Raw genomic sequence first — 19,993 nt, forward strand, 5'->3', positions numbered from 1 at the left:
TCTTTTGGTGTTACCATGCTTAATCTTAATAATGTCAAAAAAAAAGGTGTTGGTGGGGTGGGAGGGTAAGACTAGAAATGCACAATCCCATCTTTCCTATTAAAAATATATATATATACACACACACACACTTATTCAGCTCTGCTACCAATCCACAGAAATTGATTAAAAAAAAAAATAAAAATCAACGCTAATGTTGAAAACCAAGTTCCCAGTGTACCATGCAATGGAGGTTTTGTTTGTTTAGCTACTAGAGAAACTCGAGGCCAATGCCACTCTCCTTAGCTAGCATGTCTATGGGGAGATAAAGAAGCAGCAACAGTCTTTCCTTAGCCTGAATGCAAAAACCTTCCAGCAGGTCTAGAAGAGAAAGCAAGGCTAACTGTAATGTCAGGAGGTATTTATTGCCCTTCCCTCTGCTTCATGACAGAAGAATGGTGCAGCATACAGAAGGAATGAGAACATGACAGCACTTTGTGAAAGGGAAGGAAGGGGAAGGAAAACAGCATGATGGGAATGGCACCTGCTTTTTTCAAGTTGGAGTTCGGTAATGGAGTACAGTTCCTCATACTGGATAAAAGGTGCCACAGCAATGTTTGATTAAGTACTGATCCCATATAAAACAGATTATAAAAATTACATTTGTTCAAAAAGTTTGAGAGATTAATTTTGCACCAAGAAGTTTTAAAATCACTGCCTATTCTCTCAAAAGCAGAAAGCTACATGAAATCAGAACACCAGCACAAGCTTGTTAATATGGTCTAATTACCTGAGAGACATCATCACTGTACATCCAGCTCTCAATCAGGTGTGGGCAGTCAGATACCACAGAGACCTGGTATTAATTACCACCAACTCACAGCCCTACAATGTCTGCAACATTTACCAGCTATATCACTTGTCATCAAGTTTCAGCCCAAAGAACATGACATTCATTTTTTAGCCTTTATAATTCTGACCCATATTTTACAGTAGAGTATATGGTCCCACACAAGTTTAGGAGGTTCCAGGATAAAGAACAGCACTCCAAAACACTGGCAGCCAGTTCTCATAAAAGGATTCTTAAGACTCAACATTTCAGTGGTGGGAAAAAAAATAGGCTTATGTGTTTACCTGATTTCAAGTGCTTTGATTGCTTCTAACATCTGTAGATACTCAGCTGCTTTCCAAACATCATTTGCTTCTTCCTCACCTTGGACCATTAGTTTTGCTGTATAGGTGAACTCAATTAGGTGACGAAATGCCATGTTACTTACACCTGTTTACAAGCAAGACAAACAGCCTCTTTCAGCAATTCCTCAGTTTTGCACACTTGCCTGCTCACCATTTTGCTTACAGTACTTTGACAGCCAGTTTCATGAAGATGCCGCCCTTGAAAGCCTCACGTTGGAATAAGAAGTCAGAAGCATGTGAATCTGGAATAACTAAAGTCATGCCATGACAAAGATAAAAGGAAGGATAAGATAGACAAAAAGCTGTTTGTATAGAATAATAAAAATGTATAAATTTAAACATAAAAATATGATAGCTCTCTCAAAAGACCTCTGAGCAGCAAGTTACTAGAAGCTGAAGTATTGCTCTAAGAAATTACTCCTTGCCTACCAGGCAAGCATTGTTCTATATCTATCCTGTTCCTGCACCCCAGCCAAGGTATCTTTTTAATTTTTCTTCAGGGGAAGTTTTTTCTAGTGGCAATAGTTATCTGTACTGGTTTTGGCTGGGACAGAGTTAAATTTCTTCATAGTAACTAGTATGGGGCTATGCTTTGGCTTTGTGCTGAAAACAGTGCTGATAACACAGGGATGTTTTAGTTACTGCTGAGAGGTGCTTATAGAGTCAAGGCCTTTTCTGCTCCTAACACCACCCTATCAGTGAGCAGGCTGGGGGTGCGCAAGAAGTTAGGAGGGGACACATCAATAGAACTGGGGGGGGGCAGGCAGAGGGACCACTGCTCGGTGACTAGCTGGGCATCAGTCAGTTAGTGGCAAGCAATTGTTTTCATTTGTGTCACTTGTCTTTCTTGAGTTTTATTTTCTTCTCTTATTTTTTCTCTTTTCCTTACCATTTAAAAAATATATTATTTTTTAATTATTAAATTGTTATCTCAATCCATGAGTTTGTTTCTCACTTTTACCCTTCTGACTCTTCCCCCACTCTTCCCCCCCCCATCCTACCGGAGGGGAATGAGCAAGCCTGGCTAGCATGGTGCTTAGTTGCCAGCCAGGGTTAAACCACAATACTACCTCAGAACAACCCAAGAGCTGAGATCTAGAAAGCTAATCGATATGACTAAGCACGCATTTAAGCCCATACCAAGGATACTACATTCATTTTGAGCTTGGGCACACAACTCTGAAGGTTTTTATTTGCATGAATTGGACTACCTTCAATCTCCACCAAGGGCTCCTGAGTGAAATCTTGGAAGAATTTGTAGAAGAACTGGCTACAGGCAGCAAGAACAGCCTTATGGGCTTTGAAATGGTGACCTACAAAGAGAGACAAAAATTCTGGTTTAGGATAACACCTTTCCTCACTCATAGTGCCAAATAAGTGCAGATGCAAAACAGAGACCACACAGTCTACAAATCTATTCCAGCAGCATATAGTCACTTAGTATGTCTCCTTGTAACATGGGATACTACTGCAGCTAGCCTGTCCTATCTCATGCAGACCCTTGCTGACATCACAGACCTTTGCTGAAGTTGCAGAGGCAACTCAGTCAACTGGAGGACCCACTCCAGAGCATTTCTCTTTTCAGATATTTAGGTTATGGGAAGTTCCTGTGCAAACTTTCTCCTGTATGTCTTGGGCTCAGCTCTCAGGTTTTATCCAGGCTCTCCTTTGTTTTTACTGCTCTTACATACGGATGTATTTTATCATCACTTCTGCCAGCATAAAGACCCCTGCAGAATAGTTCTGCTCTGTTCCTCCTGTTTTCCAGGCTGTGTATTCCCCATCACTGTGTTGCCTTCTCCCTGGTGCAGGCATGAACATTCATAAGGCTCCATGGACAGAGGTAAGAGAAGCAACATGGATTAGAACTACACAGCTACACAAGAAAACAGTTTTGAGCTCAACATGTGGATTTGGTAATACTAGAGAAGGAACAAACATTCAGGATTTTATGCAAATGCCAGTGAAACTATGGTGATTCCAGAAGAGTAATTTTTTTCTTCATTTGCTTACTTTTTTCTAATCTAGGCTCTGTAGGACCCTTTTCCTTTAAGTGAGTTCTTGCTATCGTTTTAAGGATCAAGTGGTACTCCTTTAGCTAGTTCTGTCCTAGTGGACACTGCCTATCTTTCTTGAAGTGCTCATCCATTCTAAGACACGTTTGGGATAAGAAGCAGTCTTAGGTGATCTATCAGACACCTCCTTTTCTAATGAGATAATAAGCATTTATATCTTCATCTTCCTTTGAAACCAATACTAGTATCTTTAGAACACATAGAAAAAAAGAGAGTTGTTCTACCCTATTTTAACTATATATTAAAAGAGTAGGCAGATACCAGAGAAGCAAGAAGGCAATCCTATTTTATGCTGGTTTTTTGCTTGTTCGTTTTTCTGGGTTGTGTTTAATATTAATTTTTTTAAAAAATATCAATATATGTATAAGTTCTCCGAATCCAAACAGTCAGCTCAAGTTAGGAAAAGATATTTTTACAATGTTTTGGAAATCCTTAGACAATACATTAAATGTAGTACAGCAGTTTCAAAGTGGGCTTCTATCTGAAAATATTTAGCCCCTTGTTTGGAAAAGCAGAAGCAAAATTATTAATCACTGCTGGAGAGATTGTTCAGCCCAAGATTTTAAATGAAACTCTGCAAGCAATTTGCACACCAATATAGAACCAAGAATTTGTTAGCAGCCCAGTTGACCTGTGACAAACCAAACAGCTTCCTAGCACAGCTTATCAAAATTCTCTGTATACCAACTGGTTCTCAGGCCTGTACATACCATCAACAATCAGAGTTATATCTGTAAACTGGTCCTGCTCACGTTGTTCATTCAGTCTATCCAAAATAACTTTATAGTGTTCAGGGAATTCCTGGATACATTCCATCATTTCTTCAGCTTCCGTGGCAAAAGGACTAGCCTGCAAAAGATGTGGTAGGACAGTAAAAATACCGCGCCACTCAGTAAATACTATGCACAGTCAGGTTAGTATACAAACATGAACTAACTAGCACTTTACTGGTTTTTTAGTCCCTGAAAAAAACCACCAAACTGCCTTGGTAACAGGTTTACCTGACAGGTAGGAAACATTAAGGTTAATGAATTAGAGTATGGCCTTATTTATACACATGAAAAAACAAAGTGGGTAAGTGCATTTCTTTATTCTACAGATTCAACAAGGGCCCACCTCCCTCAAAGCAAGTACTGCAGGGATTTAGTATCTCCATAGCTAGCTATTCTACAACATCTCAGCAGCATAACATCAGAATCTTTAAAGTTACTTCTTGCAATTCTACCAATCCATTTGGTGGAAGAACGGTTCTGAAAATTTTCATACTTAAGTCACATTTTGTATCTAGTGAACAGAAGATGTTTACTTCCTTTAAATAAGGATGTAATAAAGCAGCACTTTTCAGCTTCTGACTACATAGGAGTTGCCAGGGATTTAATGCGTTGTCATGCTCAAGAGCAAAGAGCTTCTTATTCACCCAGCATTCTTATGCTTCTCCCCCTGCAAGGTGAAATATTCTTTGCCAACCTTTTGAAAGAGACATGTAGGCTTGTAACCTGATGGCCCTTCCTCACTTATACAGCAAACATAGCTGGGGGTAGGAGTTGCAGAGGTTCTCAAACCTGAAGAGGTTTAGCAGAATTCTGTGCCTGTGGATTAGACACAGATGTTAGTCTGCTGCTTATGCAGCAGAATCTCTGGAGAGAGGCCAAGCGCTTCAATTAAACCATTTCACAAATTAACTCCAAGCAAAATGACTTCAGTTCTGTGCAGCAGCACTCATCTTCAACTCCCACATTCACATGACTCTCATGCTGAGAATGCCACAGAAAAAGCAGAGACATTTCAAAGTCACGTTAACATAGAAACTTTGTTTCATTTCACAGTAACTCACTTTAAAGAGCATTGTTTCTGAGAGAAGACAGTGATTAGGCTTGAATGAGTGAAGGTATGTCTCAAATTCCATTATTGTTATACTTAGTATGAACAGAAGGAAGAAAGTCAGGTGAGCAGTTAGTATCAAACCAAACATTCATTTTGAGCTTGGGCACACAACTCTGAAGGTTTTTGTTTGCAAACAAAAGAGACAGAAAATTCTGGGGAATTATCTTCAGAGTGCTAGGAGAAACTAGATAACAGGTGGTCCCTAACTTCTGGTGCAGATTTTGTGTGCAACTAGAATTGGAAAGTCCCGAGCACAAACCTGTTCCTTACGTGTACTAACCACATCTGAGCTGATGCGACCATGCTTGCTAACTCCCCCGTGCAGCTGCATAAATTCTACCTCGCTCCCAACAAACACACATACTGGTATATGAGGTTCAATAGAAGTAGAGGAGCAGCACTACCTGGTTACGCTAAAAGCAAAGTTTTCTTATGACTGACTAACATCAAATAAAGGGAATTGTGGATTTCCTATTTTTACCACAAAACACACTCTTTCTTGCATCTCAGATAAACTGTCCAATGGAGAAGTCATTTTGCCAAAAGTATGAAAAAGATGAGCAGAAGCAACTGCTTATGGAAGTCTAGTTCTATCTGCTATCACTACTTTCCCAAGCAGATGCTGAAATACACATTAGGATCTTGTGAGGGCACAAGGGGGAAGGTGAGGTTGAAGGAAGAGAACGCTGCTGCCTTCACTTCACCTCATCTGTAACAATGGGTCTAAGACAGATGATCAACAGCTCCAGGCTTTCTTCTGTTATCTGGTATTCCACATAAAGTCTCACATGGGAAGTTATCAGCCACTTACTTCATCATTTAATTCTTCTTGCCCATTTTTGACACATTGTACAAGTATAGATGACTTGCAGCTAAAAGCATAATTCCCTAAAAGTTAAACCAAACAAAATTTTGACTCCGAAATCAAGATTTTCACCTATCCAAATTTCCAAATTGCATGTTTATAGGAAGATCTTCTAACCACCCCCCCAATCTAAGAAATTTTAAAGTTCAAGTATTTTTCAGAACACTGAAAAGTAAGAATAAGAAAACAACTAACGATAAGTAATTTAGTGTCCTAAATTAACACAAAGCTAATAAAAACACATGAATTTATCACATATCTAAATACAGCTGCAGCATTGAGTATTCTCATTTTAAACTCAGTAACATTGCAGAAGAAAGCCCAACAGAACAGCATATGTTCAATACCTACTTTGGAGCAAGAGTCCTCAGAGAAAAAACAAGCCGCCAAGGCAGGCAGACGGAAGCAATCCAAGTTGATGCTTACATGCAGGCTCATAGATGAGTGATGGAAACTGGATTAATTCAGTTATTTACTTGCATTTTCTTGGGAGACTCAGTTGACCACTGACTTAACCTCATCAACTTCTGACACTAGATGCATCTCACATGATATGCATGCAATTTACAGATCTGTTCATATAAATCTACCTCAATGAAGCCACCTCATTATTTCCATAATCCTGGACTTCAGCAGGAACTCCTCTTATTTTAGGCACTAGACATTTGTTTTCTTTGCCTATATGGATCATACACAAACACAGGCAGGCAAAGCAGAGTTATGGCAATTCAGACAACATGGATCAGCAGACTGCACACTGGCCAAGCCACTGCCATCTCCAGAAAAGAGAATGAAGGGTACTTGGTGGGTAACAGCAGTGGTTGCTTCACGATAACACAGAAACGAGAACTTCTTGTGAACTCCACTATACATTTCTTTTTTTTTTCAAAAATAACAACCGCAAAGCATGGATGCGAGCCAGGCCCTCGGTCCCCTCTCAGCCACAGACCGAGGCCTACCGCTGAGGCAGAGGCGACCTAGGCACCTACACCCTACCGAGCCAAGCAGGGCACACGCGAGCGTCGCACTGCCAAGGGACAGGAGAGGCCTCACGCTGCCCATAGCGACTGCGATACAGCACCACGACATGGCATCGATATTTCTTGCAGTTCCCGCCGGCCCGAGGCTCTGCAGAACTCTTGGAGGCGAGGCCCGCCGAAGGCCCTTGCAGCCGCACGCGCCACCTCCGAACTTCAGCCCGCGGACCCCATGGTTAGCCGCAGCCTCCCGCACTCCAGCCAGAGCCCCATTAGCAGGCGCTGATGGCAGTCAGCGCGATCCCCACCAATCGTAAGGCGGCATCATAGCCCACCCTAGGCAGAGGAACCAATGAGCGTCCACCGAGTCCCAGAAGCAGGAGAAGGCGGAAGGCCTAGCCAACGCCGAATACCAGCTGGGAACAGGCGCTCTGAGAGCGGCGCGGGCGACCGCCAGCAGGCGCGGGTATCCTACAGGGGCGCCTCCGAGGAGAGGACCAGACCGGTACCGGCCCGAGCCACGCGTTTAGCGGCACCGCCGCCTCGTTAGTCGTTGTTACGTCATCAAAGCGCGCATTAAATCGATCCCTTTTCAATTCCCGGCCAGGTCGCGCCCCAGCGGCACGCCACTCCGCCGAGTGGGGAGACGGTTCTGCTAGGTACTCACCGTAAGGAGCCCCTCACCCTACCGCGCTCCTTCTGTCGTTACCGCTTCCTGCTCCCCAGCACGCTGAAAAACGAGGCAGGCGCCGGCCAATCGCGACTCGCATTCCCGGCCTGCACTACGCGGCGGAAATGATGGCAGAGTCACCTTTCACATGACAGGGTGCGCAGGTGGCGCGGGGCGTGGTTCGACTTCTCGGTGCATTCTGGGTGCCGCCTGACGCTCCGCCGGAGGGCGGTGTGGTGGGGAGGTGACTTTGGCTGTTCCGCCCCTGGGAGGGGTACGGCTGCTTTCTGAATATGAAAGAAAAATACAATTAAATTTACTATTAGGATAAGTTGAAACACCGTCCGTTTTCCCAGACCTCAAGTCTGTGTGTTCACCGCTTTCATGAATGAATCAGTAAGTCTGCAAATTACCGTTGTAACAAAGTGCTAGCAATGTTTGACAGCCCTTGCTGTGTTATGGAAATTACACATGCCAGCAATCATAACAGGGTTTCTGCTGAATCAATAAGCTGCAAAGAGATTCTTCTATAAAGTCCTTTTTATTAATAGCACTACAGCTTGAGCTGGGTGCCTCTGAAGAGGGACCTTGAACAAAGAGGCAATTATACCCTTACAATCTAAATTCCCTGCCCCTCGTGACAGTTTGGATCAGTAGTAATATTAGGGTCTGGGGTCTCCCTGTTCTTCGTTGGGTCTTTTCATTGTCTCTAGGCGGGCTATTTTTTTTTTCTAAGGTTGCAGCTTCTGTTAATGAATGTAGCTTCCTTATCTTCCAGCTTAAACCAGCTCTGGGGCCTTCTTTTGCTGACTAGGTGAAAGTTCACAGCTTGCAGCCTAAAGCTTCAGCAAATTTAGCTACTAATGCTAAGCAAGTTATGCTAAACAAGTTCTGTATTAGTATACCAAATTGCACAACTGTGAGATCAAAACAAACAAATACATGGGTACGTTCTGATTGCTGAAGGAAAATGCATGTTTCTTCTTCTAGATGTGCTTTGGAAAGTTATATTGTGCAAGTTATATTGGAAAGTATTTTGTGCAAGTGACTAATGTGATCTGCCAAAATATTTTGGAAGCCTGACTAGTGGGGAGGCCTGGGAGTGCTTACAACCCCAGCCCTTACCAGCATGAATCAATACACATGATTCTCTTCAGCTCCCCTCACTGAACCAACCTCCTTCCATTACATAATCATTCTTATATGCGGTGCATGCACGCTGTGTTGTTTTTCTTTTATAATTTAAATTGAGTGGTACTTGAAATGATTATTCTTAAGGGTTGTCAAAAACTGCACTGAAATACTACTCAGCAAGTCTAAGCGTTCCTTTCCATGGTGCCCAGCCCTGCTCCTGTAGCTTCAAGTCCCCACAGCTGAAGAAAACAGCTGAGCACTACCTTGTCTCAAAAGTGACTTTGTTACCCAGTGTGCAAAATCAAAGAAAAAGTCTAAGAATAAGAGATATTGCCTTTAATACAAAGTTGCACAAGTTTGGGTGCTGGGTGGACTAGCACACCTTTATAATTTCTATTTTGCTGACTGACTGGATACCAAGCAAAAATTAATTCCAAACTTTTCAGGTTCTCCTTTTCCTCCAGGATTTCCTCCTACCTCTAGGACTTCTGAGAGTTATGTTACAAAACAATACAATGTAGTTGTAAGTCTCAAAATAAGCTGGTTTATAGTGCATTTTATTTATATTAGGGAAAAAAATGTTAACCAAACATTCAAATTATTTTTATCCATATCTCTAGTTTAATCTTTATTAGCCATTTCTATGACTAAAAATTTCCTATGTTTTTTTTCTTTTTCCAGAATCACCTCAATGACACTCTGGAGAAATCTGTATTAATTAAGACAACCTGATAAGCCTTCTGAACACGACATGCAGATGAGTTTGGGAATAATATTAAAGCATAGATGTTCTCCTCCAGTTCTGAGCTTCTCATGGCAGTGTTGAAGAAGGCAGAGAACATCCAGCCAGACTGAGTGTTGGTTGCCTCTCCCAGGGAGAGCTGTGAAGTAGCAAACAGACAAAAATGAATACCAAACTAATCATAGAAAAGTGTGAATCATACATTTCCCTTCTTTAAAAAAAACCCATCTTGTCTGAAGAAATGAAGGAATTAATAAACTGCAGATGTAAACCCAAAAATTCAGAAGCCATGCTTATGTGCAGAATTGAGTAGATAACTATTTTCGAAAAGCAGTTGATTCAGATTATAAATGAAGGACAAAAGGGACCATTAGCTTATCTATCACAAGGCTATCCACCTAGCAGCCTGTGACCTACACCCAGCTTGCTGGAGAGTTCTTTCTGGCTCGCCAAATAGGTTTGAAAGCTGCTTAGTGCACTCACACAGCCAGATCTCCCACCACACTGTCCTGCATTATGACCAAATGATTCATTCACCCAGGGAGGTGCAGAATTCAGATAGCTACAACGTGGCCTTTTCTGGTCTCATCTATTAAAAAAAGTCTTATGAAATCAATTGCTCATTACTGTAATGGTACAATCATTTGCAGTAAAACTCTGTATCAGAAGACTCAACATGTCACATTACACAATGACTTGTTCTGTCCATGAAAGGACTTTACTGTCATGCCTAGAGCAAGCCAGATGTGTGCTATTACGCAAGAGAAAAACATTTCTGTAGAGCCCCTTTGTCCTGATTTTGGCTAGGATAGAGTTAATTTTCTTAGTAGCTGGTACAGTGCTGTGTTTTGGATTTAGTATGAGAATAATGTTGATAACACACTGATGTTTTAGTTGTTGCTAAGTAGTGCTTACTCTAAATCAGGAACATTTTTCAGTTTTCCATGCTCTGCCCGTGAGCAGGTATACAAGAAGCTGGGAGGGAGCAGAGCCAGAACAGCTGACCTGAACTAGCTAAAGGGATATTCCATACCACAGAACATCATGCTCAGTATTGATATACTGGGGGGAGTTGGGCAGGGTCCGCTGATAGCTGCTCGGGGACTGGTTGGGCATTGGTCAGCAGGTGGTGAGCAGCTGTATTGTGCATCACTTGTTTTCCTTTCTCCCTTTCCCTTTGGATTTTATCCTTTTCCCCACCTTTCCATTATAACTATTATTATTATTATTGTTCTTACTTTTTTATTCTGTTTAAATTATTAAATTGTTCTCTCAACCCTTGAGTTTTACATTCCTTTCTGATTCTCCTTCCCACCCCTCCAAGTGGGAGAGAGTAAGTGAGCGGCTGCGTGGTGCTTGGTTGCTGGCTGGGGTTAAACTGTTACCAAAATCTCGGAATGAAGAACTTATCAACACCAATGTGATGCAGATAAGCAGACACTTCTTTATTGACAGCCGGGTGCATGAGTGAGTCCTCTCACGATCAACGCACGCCAAGTTTCAAAATCATGCACCCTATATAGAACTTATTCATACATATTCATTAAGTATTCATACATAATCATAATATTTCCCGAAATCATTAAGATACCCTCCTCCCATATCCGATTCTGCGCAGTAAAGGTTAGAAAGGTCCAGAAATGGGTCTGGGGTACAATTTGGGTAGGTGGTATTTGGGTCGGTGGTCGCAATCTCCCCCTGCCGGAATTACCTTTTACTAAAGTTCACGATTTCTTGGCAGGTAGCTACGAGTTGTTCCAGTCGACTCTCCCCAGTTCCCATTAATTCTATATTCTGACATTTCAATACACTTTCTACATACAGAAGACTAGTCAAATACAAAGAAATCTGTAAAATCCCAAATTTGTTACCTAAGTTTTAAACAATGATTCTAGCCCATTCTTCTGGCCTTGGTACAGGGTTGTACAGAGGATTTCATAGCAGCTTTTGCTGTGCAAGTACAAGTTTCATTAAAATATATTTATTTTTCCAAATGATTTTATAAAATCAAATAAAGTCAATTAATTCTAACTTATTAGCAGATCTATAATATTTCCCCCCTTTGAAAGTTTTGAAAATTATTATCTCAATACTTTCACATTATTTACATAACATTTGTTTAAGCATATTTTGGTGGTGGACTATATCTTGGTGGAATAGTTGGTACTTCTCTCATGATCATGCGATTGATTGCAATTCTATTGGTAAACTATTTCTTCAAACAAGCATATACTAGCATGATAATCAGAAAGACAATCTGTAGAGGGATTTTTAAAGGACTGAAGACATATGTTACCATTGTCCGGGTTGGACAACCCAGGACTGTTAGTTGAAGCTGCAGAGCAACTTTAAATTGTCCTGGGAACAAGCAGTGTGAGAAAGAAAACAAGCTATGCCCAAACAAGAAGCCAGGTGCAGAGCAAGTCCTGGGAACCGGGGAATCAACACACTCTCATCGGCACACTCTGATCAGGCTCCTACAGCATGCTCACCGATCAGCAACATGGACCCCCACGTGGCCAGAAACTTTTATCCAATCACCTGTGTGTAGAGTCGTATGAGCGGTTGGTTTAAGTTATAAATATGACCAGTTTGTTTAATAAAGGGAACACGGCATGTAGCTATATCGGTGTGATTGTTGTGACTTGGCCGACTCTCCACGGGGGACCCTCTTCATCTGGCGCCCGAAAAGGGACCCATTTATTCGCTTAAATGCGGTTCACTTAAATGCGGTTTGCTTAAATGATGTTCGCTTAAATGCGGAAGTCTCCGTGCATCGGACCCGAAGGGAAGTTGTCCGATTAGGGAGCTGGAGGTTGGAGGCGGACAGAACCTGGAAGGCGAAAAGCGGAGTCCAGAGTTCGGTGTAGAGCTGCAGATCGCACCCCCGCCGGAGGTAAGACCGCGTCTAGTAAATCGCGGCAGGGGTCTCAGCTGAATTCCTCTCTGTGAGGGGGGGGCACTCAGGAAGACCGTGATGAGTGCGGCGGGGCTCCCTGCTGATACCCTTTCTGTGAGAGGGGGGAGCTCTGAGAAGACCGCGATGGAATTAGACGCGGCAATTAAACCGTTAACTAGCATCCTCTTTGAGAGAGGGGAGGGCATTAAAGAAACAGAAATGGAGACCTTAGTTCGCTGGGCATGAAAAAAGAATAAGGTCCCCGAGCCCGCGTTATTGTTTAGTATTGCGGAATGGAGAGAAATGGGAAATTGCCTCTGGGATACTACGATCAAAGGAGGCAAAGAAGGAAAGGAAGCTAAAGCGTTCGGAGCTACGTGGCGGTCTATAATTAACACTCTGGAAACTATGAAGGCGGAAAAAAAAGTAGCAGCAGCAGCTATGGAAGCCTTGGGAGGAGATGTGGTAGAAAAGCCGGTGGAGCAGAAGGGTGATTCACCTAAGCCTTCTCTCTTGGCTACATTTTTCGGAGTTGGGCATACTCGTCCTAGGAAGGGTATGTCAGCCCCTGCGTGCTCAACAGTACAGCAGTATTAGATAAGACAGCAGACAAAACGGAAGTTACTCCTTGGGGGTCTGTTGTAACTGAGCCGGACCCGGAAGAGGCAGCTGAGCCTCCCCAGGAAGGAGGAGCAGCGAGTCCTGCTGCACCAATCGGAGCTGTGGGTGGAGCAAGGCCAAAACGGAGGGTGGCGACAGCTCGTAGGTCACATCAGGGCGGGTTGTATCCTCCTCCTTCTGAAACATCATTGGACGAATTTGAGGAGGAAATCGGGGAGAAACTTTGTGATAACAATACAGAGAAATCCTTACAGGAGGTAATAGATAATTAAGAAACCTGGTAAAGCGAGTTTAAATGAACCTGCCTACTACTTCGATACCTGTAGTTCCTCCAGTTAGCCCAACTACCCCTCCGATGCTGAACTCGAGAAAAGATCCAATTCTACAGCGTTGGTTTGGTGTTGTTCGTGATGCTGTTTTGGAGGGTGATTGACGTGTGACCAGCACATTAGCTTGTCCAGTAGTAGGTTAATAATCTTGGTGCACATAACTGGAATATGATTTATGGAAGGTTAATGATCAGATGTTAGTGATTGGAGTGTTGCAACCTGGTCTTCCAACTTTTATGATGATCCCTCAGATTTGGCAAATTTTTGTGATAGACTTGAAAGACTCTTTTTCACGATTCCCTTACACCCTGATGACACACAAAGAGACTCACTAACGATGATTTGCAACCGTTCCGATCCTGGTTGCATGGCACCGAAGCCAACAGTCCTCGAACTTGTTCACCAGAACAGCGGGCTGCCCTAGATGTTGTGTCCCGCAAGATTCAGACTGGCTGGTGTGGTCGCCGAATGGCGAATCATCCGTTATCTTTTTTGGTTTGTAATGTTGCCGCTTCACCTTTTGCCCTTATTTTGCAATGGCAAAAGAAAAAGGGGGAAATACGGCGATCGTTTTAGAGTGGTTGTTTTTGCCATTGCAACCCAGACATCGTATTTTAAGTCGTCCTGAAGCAGTAGCAGCCTTGGTGAGAAAAGGAAGAGACAGGATTGTTGGAATTGATGGGACTGAACCAGCAGATATCAGTATTCCAGTCCGTGGTGAGGATTATGAGTGGCTCCTGAGACATTCAACAGCCATACAGGAAGCCTTGATGGGCTATACGGGTGTTGTTCACAACAACCGGCCAAAAGGACCTCTCTGGAAAATGTTAGAGCATTACCAGTGGATTGCGAGACCGTTATGCTCAAAAAGACCAGTTGAAGGTCCAACGGTGTTCACAGATGCAGGAAGAAAGATGAAGAAGGCTGCATGTGTTTGGCAATCCGATAATCAGTGGCAGAAACACGTGATCACTGGTGAACCACGGGACAACCTTCAAACCTTAGAACTGAAAGCAGTGTGTTGGGCATTGGGAAGCTGGAACAACACACCTGTAAACATAGTATCAGACTCATTGTACGTAGTTGGTGTAGTACAGCGCATTGAAGATGCCTTGTTGAGAGAGACAAAGAACCAACATCTTGGTGAAATGTTTCTACAACTGCGTAGTACTCTTCGACAGAGAAAACATGAATTTTGTATTATGCATATTAGAAGTCATCAGCGGACCATTGGTTTGGGCAAAGGTAATGCTAGAGCTGATGAAGCAGTCAGCTATCTGGCAATAACTCCTCCAACAAATAAGTTTGAAGACGCTCGTAACAGCCACGAGATGTTTCATCAGAATGCAAAGTCTTTGCATCGACAGTATCAAATACCCATAGCAGATGCAAAGGGTATTGTCTGCTCCTGTCCTCAGTGTAGTCATCATGGACCTGGTTTAGGTGTGGGCACTAACCCAAAAGGTCTGAAGGCACTTCAGGTTTGGCAAATGGATGTAACACATGTACCTGACTTTGGGAAGCTTAAGTATGTGCATGTCACAACTGACACCTATTCTCATTTCATATGGGCCACTGCACAAACCGGTGAAAAGGCATTACATGTGGAGAGACACTTAATGTCTTGTTTTGCTGTCATGGGAGTACCTGTAGAAATAAAGACAGACAATGGTCCAGCGTATAGTAGTCAACGAGTCGCTAGGTTTATGACAACTTGGGGAATTAAACACGTCAAAGGGATTCCTCACTCCCCAACGGGGCAAGCAGTTGTTGAAAGGGCAAACCGTACCCTGAAGGATTATCTTCAGAGACAGAAAGTATCGCGGGACATAGATGTAACTAAACGGCTGACTAAGGTGTTGTTTACCTTAAACTATCTCTCCCTTACGGAGGATAGAGAGGGACCACCTGTTGTTATACATCACCAAACAGCGCGAGGGAACCAAACAACTACAGTTCCTGGTTTGAATGTTCTGTATAAAAATATGGCTTCAGGCGTATGGGAAGGACCTAATCCGGTGTTATTTATCGGTAGAGGTTATTTTTGTATCTCCACAGATAAAGGACCTATATGGGTCCCTAGCAAGTTTGTGCGACCTGTATGTCAAGATCAGAAGACGGAAGAGAAGACTCAGAGAGAGAGCAGACAGAATAAACTGTCTGTGTTGTAAGGGATGTAACCCGCGGGTATTGTGCCAGTGTATGCTATGTGGGGTAAAACGGTTCTGTAAGCCAAAGCTTAAATGTAAATGGTGTAAAGAGTGTATGTGTTTGATTTAGTAACCAGGCATGAAGCAAGGGAAAACATACGACTAGAGTAATATCATGCTGATTGGAGACGGTATACATCACCCGAATCTGTGAAAGCACAGATTTGTGGTGTGGAACGCAGTAAACTCATTTTTGTTTCTGAGATTTGGTCTGTTTTAGGGCAAGATGGGGAAGAGACTAAAAAGATTTGTTTAAAACAATTTGGCTGTAAAAAAAAAATTAAAAAATGGAAATTGTAGGAGTAAACATGTTTGAGTGGTGGACTTGGTTTACGGTCTTGATGAATTTTTTACCCATTGGCCAAAGTATTTTTGACATCCGCCTAGGACAAACATATGGGTGACATGGGCAAATATCACGGGAGTAACAGACTTTTCTTTATTTCTGAAACATTTAGACAAACCCTTTAGAACTTGTTTAATTGGTATTCCCCTGCAAGAGAAGGAAACAAATTTTGATGTTTTTTGGAATGTTAAAAGAGTGGATCTGTTTTCCAATCAGAATGGTACATGTATGAGTCCAAATGGGCAATATGTTTGGCCTTCTATGCGTAATGCAGCGTGGCAGAAGACGGTTATTGAGAATTTAAATCAGCCACATCATTTACCTTTGCAGGAGCTAGACCTATTGGCTAGCGTTGTACCTGTTGAATATGTTAATGTAACTGCAACTGGTATGGCAGACTGTACCCGCATGTCATCACCACTTTAACCCGTGAATGGCACTGGAGTAATTTGGTTTGGTGACCCGTGGCAGTTATGGCTAACACGTCCAGGTGAACGGGGGTTTTATACAGGGTTTCAAAATCTAACCGGTTCACCTATTTGGGGAGAATTGAAAACTGGGGGTTTCCATATAGATGTACCAGGGGGTTATCAGTTGCCACCGGGAGTCTTTCTGATATGTGGGGACAGAGCGTGGCCAGGGATTCCTTTGTATCCTGTCGGTGGACCATGTTATTTAGGGCGTTTGACTTTGTTTGCTCCACGTATGAAAGACTTATTAAAGATGACTCAACAATCTCACAGATCACGGAGGACACTGCGCACTTTTGATGAAACATGTAATGACCGAGTCGATCTACAGTCTTTAACAGCAAATGTCCTAGCCTCCATATTTATTCTGGGGGCAATGACTGCATTATATGCTAAGAATATGCGAAGGTTAGCGTGCTGGGGAGAGAAACAATTTAATCTTACATCACAGATTTTAAGTTCATTATTGCTTGATGTAGATAGTGTTAGGCATGCTACATTACAGAATAGGGCTGCAATAGATTTTTTGTTATTAGCACATGGACACGGTTGTGAGGATTTTGAAGGGATGTGTTGTATGAACCTTTCCGATCATTCCATACCGATGCACAAGAAGTTGTCACAACTGCAGGGAAACATGAAGCATATTCTTGCTGATGATAATCCCTTCGATGAATGGTTGAGAGGACTGGGGATAAGAGGTTGGTTAAAGACGTTATTGATGGAAGGAATACGCTTTGTTATAATCATTGTTGTTATGTTTTTAGCTGTTTATTTTCTTGTTTGAAGATAGGGGGATATGTAGAGGAATTTTTAAAGTACTGAGGACTTATGTTACGATATTCCGGGTTGGACAACCCAGGCCTGTTAGGTGAAGCTGCAGAGCAGCTTTAAATTGTCCTGGGAACAAGCAGTGTGAGAAAGAAAACAAGCTATGCACAAACAAGAAGCCAGATGCAGAGCAAGTCCTGGGAACCGCGGAATCAACACACTCTGATCGGCACACTCTGATCAGGTGCCTGCAGCATGCTCACCGATCAGAGAAACGGACGCCCGCGTGGTCAGAAACTTTTATCCAATCACCTGTGTGTAGAGTTGGGTGAGCGACTGGTTTAATTTATAAATATGACCTGTTTGTTTAATAAAGTGAGCACGGCATGTAGCCATATTGATGTGATTGTCATTACTTGGCCGACTCTCCACGGGGGACCCTCTTCGAGGAATGCCCCCCTGTGTTATAAGAGGGTCATTCTGGAAGGAAGAACATAAGATGATCCATTGAGGCAATGATTTGGAAATTGGAAACCGCCTGGCCGACCATGAGGCCAGACGAGTAGCAGGGGAGGTGGGAAAGGAGGAATTATCCTTAATACCAGACGGTAAAATCCAAACTGTAAGTACAGATCAGCAAACAAACTATTCTAAGGAAGACCTAAAGCTAATTCAGGACATGAATGGTAAAGTAAAATTAAATAAGTGGGCTTATTTGGCAGATAGCCATATAGTGGTACCATCAAATTTAATATGGACCACAGCCCTAACAGAACATAATAAGTCTCATTGGGGATCTGATACGTTATATAAAAGTCTAAATCAGAAATTGATAGGGTGAAATTTATATACTGTAATAAAACAAGTGGCTCAGCAATGTGAAGTGTGTTTACGTAATAATCCCAATGTAGCAAAAAGAATAAAACTAGGGAACATTAGTAGAGGAAATTATCCAGGACAACAGTGGCAAGTTGATTTTTCTGAACTCCCAAGAAAAGGGGGGTACCGATATTTATTACTTATGACTGATACGTTTTCAGGTTGGCCAGAAGCTTTCCCTTGTCTAACAAATAAAATAAGAGAGGAAACGTAGGGACTGTTAAATGAAATTTTTCCCCACTTTGGGGTTCCAGCAACAATCTCTTCTGACAGAGGATCACACTTTTGTGCCAAAATAATACAACAAGTGAGTGCAGTATTAAGAATAGATTGGCAATTACACACTCATTATAGGCCTCAAGCAAGTGGGCAAGTGGAAAAAATAAACCATTTAATTAAACAACAGATAGCGAAAATAGGACAAGAGACAAATCTAACTTGGCCACAATCTCTTCCCTTGGCATTATTAAGAATCCGAACTAAACTGAGAACAAAGGAGAATTTGAGCCCTTTTGAAATATTATATGGGAGATCGTACCAGTTACAATTTGCTGGAGAAGATTTAAGGCGGTTAGGGGAGGGATATTTGTGTGAATATGAGAAGGCCCTCCAGGGACAATTAAAGGTTATAAATAAACAAATGTTGGGAACAAGGGCCAGAGGGTTGGATCAACCAGTCTATTCCTTTAAATCTGGTGACTATGTGTATAATATAAAGACTTTTTCAGGGAAACCTTTGGAAGAAAAATGGGAAGGACCCTATCAGGTGCTGCTCACAACCTTCACCACCGTCAAGATAAGAGAACAACCAGCCTGGATTCACTACTATCAGATAAAGATAGCTCCTGAGAAATCATGGGCAGTCACCCTGGCAGGACCCATGAAACTACAGTTCTTTAGATCCTAAAGAAATCTCCGGAGACACAATGGACTGTCAAAAAGGATCAGGGACATTTGTGTAAAGTTATTCTGATCTTAATTGTAACTGTTGTAGAGATATTAGAAACTGAAGCATGGGTAAACAATACCCATCTTCAAACATTGCAAATGGTTGTTAATGCTACGAAAGCTAAGGAATGCTGGATATGTACCTCTCTTCCTAAAGGAGGCTTGATAACACCCCTGTATGGGGTGGGCTCTCAAAACTGGAATTATCTCGATGACAAATGGCCTACCTGGCCAGACGTTTGGAAAAAGCCAAACAATGGTGGAGGATATTGCCTATTTGATAAGAAAACATATGAGTTGGGTCCCAGATTTCATTTACAAATATTAAACCTAACCACCACAGTAGATATGAAAAGTGATAATAACTCTCATTGGAAAGCTCAAACAAGACAGGAGGAACATGTCCTGGAAACCCAGGGCAAAATACTTGTTCCCAATCTGATGGATGGAATGATTAAACAGACATCCATAAGATATGGAACAAGGTGCAGATCCTGCATGAAATTACTAAAGACGATTTATCATGGAGTTTTAAAGCTATATGGGACAAACTGACTTAATCGTTACCTAATTTGGAATGGTTAAAGCATGCTTTTATTATAATACTTATTGTAATAGTTTTAGGAATAATATGTGTATTACTTCAATGTTTTGTTTGGTGCTGTCAAAGAATGATCATAAGGCATAATGATTTTTTGTAGTTGCGAAAGAATTTGCAAAAGTTACTAGAAAAGGGGGGAATGAATGATGAATGATGTACCACTTATCTATAGGATGATGTACTTATGTTTATCTAAAAGTTGGGAAATGTCCAAGGACCCTTATTGCTAACATGACGGATGTACTAATTGCCAAGTCCTTGGATTTGTCATCTTTAAAAAGGCTATCTGGTCCTAAGTTCCTGTTGTTTATGCAATGTGGCAAAGACAAAGACTTAAATCATGGTCACTAGTTTAGTGAGATATGTAAATGAGTTCCTGAAATTGTAATGAATATGTAA

At 42.1% G+C, this 19,993-nt stretch overlaps 1 protein-coding gene across 1 annotated transcript in view; it reads right to left on the reverse strand.

The window, feature by feature from the left end:
• LOC119140906 (zinc finger protein 131-like) overlaps positions 1–7,794 on the reverse strand; it is a 16,990-nt gene extending 9,196 nt beyond the window's left edge. The window contains exons 1-4 of the mRNA XM_037372570.1: positions 6,349–7,794; positions 3,959–4,097; positions 2,385–2,486; positions 1,113–1,258 (exon numbers count right to left, since the gene is read on the reverse strand). Coding sequence (XP_037228467.1) covers positions 1,113–1,258; positions 2,385–2,486; positions 3,959–4,097; positions 6,349–6,435 — 474 coding nt within the window. The 5' untranslated portion in view covers positions 6,436–7,794. The remainder of the gene's footprint in view (positions 1–1,112; positions 1,259–2,384; positions 2,487–3,958; positions 4,098–6,348) is intronic.
• Positions 7,795–19,993: the final 12,199 nt, after the last annotated feature.

The sequence above is a fragment of the Falco rusticolus genome, chromosome W (genome assembly GCF_015220075.1).
Source record: "Falco rusticolus isolate bFalRus1 chromosome W, bFalRus1.pri, whole genome shotgun sequence".
Lineage (NCBI taxonomy): Eukaryota > Metazoa > Chordata > Aves > Falconiformes > Falconidae > Falco > Falco rusticolus.